The sequence below is a fragment of the Populus euphratica genome, unplaced genomic scaffold, assembly GCF_000495115.2.
Source record: "Populus euphratica unplaced genomic scaffold, PopEup_1.0 scaffold25.1, whole genome shotgun sequence".
Lineage (NCBI taxonomy): Eukaryota > Viridiplantae > Streptophyta > Magnoliopsida > Malpighiales > Salicaceae > Populus > Populus euphratica.
The window spans coordinates 542,631-552,607 of record NW_011499851.1 but is presented as its reverse complement, the minus strand read 5'-3'; the positions used below and the strand labels follow the sequence as shown (position 1 = coordinate 552,607).

The following is a 9,977-nucleotide window of genomic DNA, read 5'->3' as shown; positions in this document are numbered from 1 at the left end:
AACTAATTAAATGTTATTATTTATTTTCCAGACAATATAAGATTTTTTATCTCTAATTTAATAATAAAGAAAATACCTACTATTGTCGCAGAAATTGATAAGATTAACAAGATGGTTTCTTGTTTTGATGCACTAGAAATAGTAACAACAAAGGCAAGCTTTCAACTTTTTAGTTTGATAAATAACAAATTCATGAACATTAAAAAAACAACAACACAACAATACTATTTGAGTTAACCTTAAATACTATTTGAGTTAACCTTAAATGAATGTTTAAGATATGATTTAGATAGCCAATTGAGTAAGTTTGTATTAATTATTGTTTCTACTCGTTTTGCTAGTACTATTTTGCAGTGAACAACATTATTTGTAAACATGTAAATGTATAGGTATTAGTTTTCTATGAATAATTTTTTATATTCTACTACATCTCTTTTGAAATGAGTTTAATGCGTTATTTTTTCATTATAGTGTGCACTTAATTTTTAGATTATTGAATCGAAAAGTATAACTTTTAATAGGATCTTAAATTATCTTGGCTAAGTTAATCAATGTTATTTTTAATTCTATTTTATAGAAATGCGCTTAGAAATGAGTTTTTATCTTTCAACTTTTAATAAATTTAGGTGGCAATGTAGAGAACCACTAAAAGACTATATTAGTCAATGATAAATCAATTAGTCTTAGTTTCATGAAGAGATTTGTGGCACCATTATCAAATTAATTAATAAATTTGGCAATGCATTCCTTTGTTGATTGATACTCTTTACTCTAAATCTATTTTAGAATTAATGATATTTATTCCTCTAGAAATTTGGTGTAACTTATCAACCTATTCTCAATATGAACAATTATAACTAGATCTAGATGTTCGTCTATATTTTCATTTAATTATTAGCCTTATTCAAGCTATTCAACCCTATTTATTATTCCTCATGTTGTTAATCATTAGTAAAGGCTTGTTACACTAGAGGATTGGGTTTCCTCTAGTGCAAAACAATATATAGAATATTAAACTATCTTATGACATGTTATTATAGTTGGTAATAGGATTATTGAGCCAAATAATTGATATGTGGTTACTTGTATACTTACCAGACAACTAGTGTATCAATGATGACCATTATCTAGGCTTTGATATGGTTGTTACAGTGCCTAATGCATTGGCATGTTATACCCTGTGTAAGCCATTGTGCTTTTAAACATCCCCTAATAAAGTACTTATGACTATATAACTTACTAAAACTTGTTTTCTAGGTGTATGAGTATATGAGATTCTAGATCTAGTTTGTCATAACTCGTTTTGAATCTAATTCAATATATCATGTATAGCATGCATAATTTTAATGAATGATTTAATATTATTATGGTAAGTCATGTTCATTGTATCCTTCATTTTTATCTAAATGATCCTCACATCAATATCACAAAGATTTAATGAAGGATGCCCATGTAGAAGGAGCTATGGCTAGCTGGTACTCATCATACAAAGAATACTCATGGGCACCAATATATGCACCAACATACTTCTTTATGGTTGATTATGATGTTGTCATTAAGAATGGTAAATATATAAAATATTGTATATGGATATCATGGTTTTGTCTAAATGTAATTTTATATTATAAAAACAAGTTAGATAATGACATATTTAATATTAGTTGTTTCATAAGGACGCGTGGTGATGGTGGATTTTCATGTTCTTCTCAACCAAGAAAATGATTTTTATTTGCTAATTATAATATTTGATTATTAGGTGTTACAATGATAAATTTATTTATATTCTTCTTTGGTGGTAGTTAATAAAATAAATACTTAATCTTATCATACTAGACATGTTGATATATTAATTTGACACATAATTGTGTGATTTATTATCTACTAATCAATTAATCAATTATGAATTTTCTAATCAATTATACTATAAAAAAAGATAGATTAAATAAATTATAGAAATAAATTGTATCTATAGGATTGCTCATATTTCTTATTAGATGGATGATCCTATTTCAATTGGTATAATGTTTGATTCTTATCTAAACATCTAACTCAAATTATAATTCTAATTATATATAAGTAACATATATTAAATAAGAAGGTATATTAAATCCTAATGGAAACTAAATTTTTTATTCCCTAAATCATAATAAATTATACTATTCATGGGTTTAACTTGTCAAGAATTTCTATTTTAGTTAAAATTGAACCTTGGCTATTTACATAAATTTAAATTTTTGTATTGGTTATTTAATCAAATGCTTTCAAGTTTTTTGAGTTAATTAGGAATCTTCAAACTTGATACATTCCACTTATTGGGATCAATTTTACTCATTCGTTTTCATTTTGACAATAAATAATTATTATTTTTACTTGAATGCTTTTTTTTTTTAGGTAAATATCACTGACGCACCTTAAGCCAACCCTTGGTGGATTGTTCCAATAATTTTATATATATATATAAAAAAGGCTATTCCATTTGACCAAATGTCACGGCACCATATTGCAGTAAAATATTCCATCTGACAGCTTCAAGTACGCCAGCCATCCTCATTCTTACAATTGCGCGGTTCCGGCAACTATCATGATATGTCGACTGCTATCATGATACATCAGCTGAACATGTTTATGTAAATATATTTTTTTAATTTTTTACATTGTTTTAATATTCTGATATAAAAAATAAATTTTAAAAAATAAAAAAAATATTATTTTAATATATTTTCAAATAAAAACTCTTATTATTACAGTAAAAAAAACAATATCTTAGTAACAGTGATAAGTGATGTGGAAAACCGGCATTCACAAAACACAATTTAATGTATCATGATTTTTCACTCAACTTAAGTTGAACTAATCAAATCCCTGCCCTCAAAGGAATCGATGGGAAGTAATATCTATTTAGAGCAGTTTATTTTAAAAATATTTTGAATTTTTTATTTTGAATTATTATTTTTAATGCTTTCAATTTTTTAATGAGATGATATTGAAAATAAATATTAAAAAATAAAAAAATATTATTTTTATATATTTTAAAATAAAAAATACTTAAAAAAAACAGAGTAAAATCATTAAATAAAAAATTGATTTCACCGATTTCCATTGTCAAGCCGGCAGCCTAGCCTACTTTTAACGCAGCATTGCAAGGAATTGACTTTAGGGTCACTTGGACCCAACGAGATAATTTTCAATACTGGAGGTTCTAAAACGGTTTAATCTACTGGCTGCCATAGCCAAATATAACAAAAAAAAAAACCTAGCTGCCCTGAGGAATCAAAAGACAATCCACTCCTTGGACGCCAATACAAACGATTGAAATATATCCAACAGTCATTCATTGCCACATACAAATTAACTGGAAAGCATAGGATGTCTATAATAAAGGAGGTAAGAGAGCTGCGAACCTGAAGCAACCAGCCAATTTGGCAGCAAAACCAGACTCACTCAGTAAAACACCGGAAGTGAAACATACAGATGGGGAAACTGGGCTGTGGAATCGATGGGGGTCTGAATGAAGCAAAGTTCAGTGAACCTATACCATGGATTGGTCTCTACATAGCAGTGGCATCTCTGGCCTGTGCAATTGCTATGGCTGCGGATTTCATCCGTGGCTTCCGCCAACAGAAGTTCTGGTTCCCGAGCAAATTCTTCTCCATTAATGCCACTTCACTGACCATAATAGCTGTGGCAGTCAAATTGTCAGTGGATCTAAACACTGCTATGCCTCGCCGCGTTGATCAGCTCGCAAAACTTAGCAGTGGTGCCTTGCTCTGTACAGTAATGGGTAATTCTATGCCTTCTCTAGGAACTATGGAAAACAATGATTTATGCACAAATATTATTGCTTTAGGAATACTCGTTGTAACTGTTATTGTTAATACGGGAGTCCAATTAGGCACTGGTGTAATATATCTTCACTGGAAAGAGCATGCTTTAATTATGTTTCTAATGCTTATTTTGCTTGTAATCCTAAGCTTTTCGGCTTTAACTGTGCCGGTAAATAAAAATTATTTCCAATATAAATATAACAAGAAGTATGGTATGGCTCTGAAAGAAGACTCGAATGAAACCAGCAAAAGGGAAGACAGGGAACTCAAAGAAGATATAATGAAATTCTGGATGATGGCTCATACCTGCAACCCCCAGTTCGTGGTTGGCCGTTCAGTTACATGCACGGCCGCAGGTGCATTCTGTCTCCTTGGTGCTATGACTTTAGCAGAGGCCATGCTGCGATCTTACTTGATGCCCTGGTCATTCAAATTTTGCACCGGAGAGTCTGACTATGAGTGGTCGACCATCTTAATTCTTATTACACAGACCATTGCAGTAGGAGTTGGTACTATTGCCCCAGCAATCAGATGGTTCACTGCTGTAAATTTCAGATGCCCAATCAGAACGAAGAAAAACGGCAAAAGAAAATGGACAGTAGAAAGGTACTGGATCCAGTTGCTTGTGGAGATGAAAGAGTGCCCACTAAGCATACGATTCGAGGACCGGTTTTGCAAGAAATTTGCCCATGATGTTAAAAACAAGCTGTTGGACCTCTGTATTGGAATGCAAACGGGAATTGTGTTGGGAAGCAAAGTGATTCAGTTCATTTCAGTTTACTTCATGATACAGATTTTGTTATTCTGTGATTTCTGTAAGAAGTTAAAAACGATGAAACCCAAAAACGGCATTTCATCTGACTCGGGATCAGAATCACGATCGACTCCAAAACCAGATCTAAGACGTTACGTTATGCATCTTGAAGGTGAAGACGAGCTAGTTGAGTTGATGATCAAGAACAACTTTGATGCCACTGATCATTGGCTGCGAAGGGGGGAAAGGAAACAGCCAAAGCATCTCACAGAACTTCTGGAAAAATCAACCTTTGCAGAAGGATTTAAGGGAGTGAGAGACTTTGACAGTGACCTAGTTCTCTCTTTAGTTTGTGATGAACCTCCTAACTGTTGGGCTCTTCCTGTAGTAACTCTGACAGCCATTGCAGTTGCACTTCCAAATGTCAGTGGTAGTTTAATGAAACAGTTGATGCGCAGTGTAAATGAAGGCCTCGTGTATGTCAGACTCATAGAAGATAACCTGGACGCAAAGGGAGAATTGCTTAACATCAGGAAAGCAGCAAATGTTGCATGGGTAGGAGTCGATCTCTTCCACAAGTGGCTAGATGTAGACCTTCGAAAACTGTCCTTCCAAGCAGAAAGCACTAAGGAAATACTCGAGAAACTATCTGATGCTGCAAAGGATAGGTTGGAGGAGTTTATGAAGACACCCATGAATCAATGTCTGAAGGAAGGACATTCAAAGTGGCCCATCAAGATACTGGCCGCTAATTCCATGTATAGGATAAGCCAAACTCTTCTGCAGAATTGTGAAAGAAGAAAAGACTTCATCGACGAAAGATTATTTGAAGCTTTAACTGTCATGATCTCTGATATACTGGGCGCTTGTCTAACTAACTTACGACAGGTCATATTCCACTGTTTGAGCAGGGCTGTCACTGATAGAGAGCATTGTGTGCGCAGAGCCGTTTTCATTCTTGGAAAAACTGAAAAGATTCGGAAACTTCTAGATCAGCAGCCTATTTCCACTTTAGATCCAGATCAAATGGCCTACATTGATGAGTGGCGTTCAATGCATGATTTGAAGATCACTTTGCCCTCCATTCCATCTTCAGCAAAGAGTGAAAAGGCCTTATCCACTTCGAGCGACTTGTATATTACCATCGAATAAAATTACTAGTTGCTTGGAGTTGCCAAACAGGAGCAACTTATGACTATGCTGTGTAAATTTTGAATTATTACTTGCAACTAATGTCAACATGTAATGAAGATAGTCCATCTAGAAGTAGAAAGTAGATTTTTTGTGAAACTGAGGATGCAGTTGGCATCCCTTGATCAATTGTAACAGTGCAATGAATCTATATGGTAGTATATGAGTTGAGATTACCACAAAGCATCCAATTGTACGCTTTTTAACTATTAGGTGAAGAGAACTTGAACATGGTGGATCTGTGGAGTTAAAAATGCCACATGGCTCATTCAAAAGCTTCAGAATCTTGTATCACAAAAGGAGACTCGATTTCTTCCCAACTTGTTCAGCCTCTTGAACTTCATTTCTTAATAAATATAGCAGCTTAATATCCATTTAAGGAAATTGAAGCCTTGCAGCTTAATTATACAGCAGCATTGTGCCATGGATCCAAAAAATTAATTCAACACTGGAGGTCTATGATGCTCTACTTGATTACCATTGCAAATAGCTGAATTGACAACAACTCTGACCACTCCTGAGGAATCAAAAGACAATCCAGTCCTTGACAAATCCAAGCCAAACGGTTAAGATACATTTTAACAGTCATCCTGCTTTGTTTCAAACAGTATTTTAACTTGACCATAGACAATATCCGATGCAAAGCAGATAAGAGAAGGGCAAACTTGAAGCAAATTGATCAACCCACTTGCCAACAAAACCAGGCCAAGCGGCAACGTCCAAGCAACTCGACCATACTTGATGCCCTGGTCATTCAAATTTTGCGTTGGAGAGTCTGACTATAAGTGGTCAACCATTTTGGTTTTTATTATGCAAACTGTTGCAGTAGGATTTGGCCCTATTGCCCCAGCAATCAGATGGTTCACTGCAGTAAAATTCGATGCCCTGCAAGAGGAAGAATTGCCACAAATGAGAATTCAAAGTAGAAAGATACTGGATCCAGTTGCTTGTAGAGATGAAAGAGTGACTATTAACTGTACGAATCCAGCTGCAGGAAACTTGCCCGTGATGCAAAAAATCAACCGTTAAACCTTCGTATTGGAGTGCAAACTGGAATGGTGTTGGGAAGCAAAGTGTGTCAATTCATTTCTGTTTGCATTGTTCACTGGATTTTAGTATTCTCTGAGTTTTGCAAAATAAAGAAGTTAAACCCCAGCAACCGCATTTCAACTGACTCGCGATCAGAGTTACGTTCCAGTCCCAAAATGGATCTCAGCCATTTCGTTTTGCATCTTAAAGGTGAAGGTGAACTAGTTGATCTGATGATGACAAACAGTTTTGACGTCACTGATCATTGGCTGCAGAGGGGGAAAAAGAAACAGCCAAAATATCTCATAGAAATGTTAGAAATATCAACTGTTCCAGGAGGTTTTAAAGGAGTGAAAAGAGTTTGACTATAACCTAGTTCTCTTTCTAGAATGTGACGAACGTCCTAATTGTTGGACTCTTCCTGCGGTGACTCTGACCACCATTGCAGTTGCACTTCCAAACTTCAGTAGTAGTTTAATCAAGTAGCTGATTTGCAGTGTACATGGAGGCCTCATGAATGTCAAACTCAATAGAAGATTACCTGGATGCGAAAAAAATATTTTATTACATCAGGAAAGCGAAAAATGTTGTGTGGCTAGGACTTGATCTCTACCATAAGTGGCTAGATGTGGATCCCCGAAAACTCTCTCCAAGCACAAAGGATGTGCTCAAGGGACTTGCTGATGCTGCAAAGCACAGGTTTGAGGATTTTAAGAAGACACAAATGAATCAATGTGAAATTGAAAGCCCTTCAAAGTGGCCCCTCAACGTTTTAGCTGCCAATTCCATGTATAGAATAACCAAACTATTCTGCAGAATTATGAAGGCAGAAATAATCTGATGGGTGAAATATTATTTAAGAAGGTGAAGGTGAACTAGTTGATCAGAAACTATCTGTCAAGATTTCTGATATACCGAGTGCTTGCCTCACTAACTTGCAATATGTCTTATGACAGTGTGAGCAGGACCCGTGTTGACAGTGAATATTATGTACGGAAAGCAGTTTTCCTCTTTGGAAAAACAGAACATCCTCAAAATTATAGATCGATGATCAATGTCCAGTATGAGGCCAGATCAAATGGCACGCATTGATCAGTGGCGTTCACTGAACAATGTGAAGAACCATTTGCCCTTGATTCCATCTACAAAGAAGAGTAGCACAACCTTATGTACCTGACGATTGATTAAAAGTTACTAGCCTGGAGTTGGAAAGTAATAGTGGTTCGTGAACATGCTGTGTAATCCTTGAAATTAATCAGCTTTATGCTTCATGTGTGATGTTATATGTTATTTCTAGGTAAAATTTGTTTCAATCAGAATTCAGAAGTTCAAAGCTCTGTTTGTTATTCAATTGTAATTGAACAAATGTATGCACCAAAAGTAACTCATGCCAACCATGCAAGGAGGTAACCTTCATGAGAATTTAACAGGTCATTCTTAAATAACAGCACCAATGAGCGCCATCGTCTAGATAGAAAAGGAGCTATAGTCAGTTGAAAGGGATTAAAATGCACACCAGTTGTGCACATGACTAGTTAGCAGAGCCAAGCACGGCAGTCATAACCTGTAGGTACACAACAAAGAGTTGGTTGGAGAAGCACAAGAGTCGGGAATGGAACTTGTGACTTGTGAGGTAGAAAGAGCACCAAACCATCCGGTGCTGGAAGGATGCCCCAGTGAGTTAAGAACCTCTCGATTGCTTGTCAAAACCAGACATCAAGATATTACAAATTCATGAAGCAATTTGTTGAGACGTGTGAGTTAGCAGCAGAGAAAGACATGTTCCGGTGAGCCCCAGTGGTGTGACATCGGGCATTCAAACTCAGGAGAAATGTCTCCAAGAAATTGATTAAAATATATACTGTAACAGCATAGAAAATCCACGTCCTGTAATTTTGAGGATGCCAACAAGAGAAATTGATGAAAACATCATTCAGCTCACAATACCTTTTGTTTAGAAACGGAAGAAAACACAATCATTATAAACTAGAACAAAAGAGCCCAATTTTATTTTATCCTTCTGGGTATAATTTTAAAACCGCGCAGCAGTTTTATTCACCAAATTAAGAAGCATAACTGCTGAAATCGATATCAAGCAAGGCAAACGGTGCCCTAGCAACCTATGCATTTTAATTTTAAGCATCAAGAACGATAGTACAATTTGTTTTGACATTTATTAATTGCAATGCCAACCACATTTAGTTTTTGCTCTTGTGAAAAGCACTCGGCCAGTATCATCAATTTCCAGTAAGAAACAATTGAAGAATGATACGAAAACAGAAGAATAAAAATTCTATTAATTCAAAATATTGATTAAAACAAAACTGTTCCACCTACAAAACCCAAGATCTTGCTTACCCCAAACAAAAAGCTCTCAGAACAGCCTACGAAGCACCCTAAAACCACTAAACAGAAAAGAAAAAAAAGAACCTGTAATCCAAAAACAGGGAATAGGTAATAAAAATCAATCATCGCCGTCTCTCTTCTTGGGCTTCCTATAAGTTTCCTCGATGTGATTGGCGATTAAGAGACCAGTATTGGTAATCTTCCTTACGTTTGGAACGTTGTAGTTTTGAGCAACGTAGACGCCGAACACTGTCCCTGCGATGAACGAGAACCCGCTCCGAATTATCCCCATCTTTACCTTTACCACACGAAAAAAGGGTTTATTTATTTAGATCTGAGTGGACCGCGGGAGAGAGAGAGAGGGTTTTAGACTTCTCTATACTCTTTAACAATGACGACAACTGCTGGTGTGATTTTTTTTTTTTTTTCAATTGTGTAATTAACATAACCTATTCACTATGAGTGAAAATATCGTGCTGACATGTTCGAGTTTCATAAATGGATTATCGATTTTTGAAGGTTTATATAACTATTAATTTTATAATTTATAAAATTAATTAAAATTCACACAAGTTGGTCTAAAGATTAATATTAATTAAAAAAGAAATACTGTTCACTTGTAGAAACACATACAAAGAATTCTACTCTCTAGGAAATTTACTTCCATCTTTCTCTGCTATAGATCTCAATTTAGAGCGCTGAGAAACCTTATAGAATAGAAAATAAAATCTCTCAATGTTCTGTCAACCAGGGGCAGAGTAGTTTTATGAGGGGCATCTTATAAATCTATTTTTTTGCAGGGGCGGGGCGGGGCGGGGCTCCCACCAGCCCCC

At 35.2% G+C, this 9,977-nt stretch overlaps 1 protein-coding gene and 1 pseudogene across 1 annotated transcript; both read left to right on the top strand.

Annotated features, from left to right (window-relative positions):
- Nucleotides 1-3,237: 3,237 nt before the first annotated feature.
- LOC105121390 (uncharacterized) lies at nucleotides 3,238-5,978 on the top strand. The gene has a single exon (XM_011020000.1). The coding sequence runs from the start codon at nucleotides 3,472-3,474 to the stop codon at nucleotides 5,728-5,730; it is 2,259 nt and encodes a 752-aa protein (XP_011018302.1). The 5' UTR covers nucleotides 3,238-3,471; the 3' UTR covers nucleotides 5,731-5,978.
- Nucleotides 5,979-6,193: 215 nt separating this feature from the next.
- LOC105121659 (uncharacterized) lies at nucleotides 6,194-9,249 on the top strand (annotated as a pseudogene).
- Nucleotides 9,250-9,977: the final 728 nt, after the last annotated feature.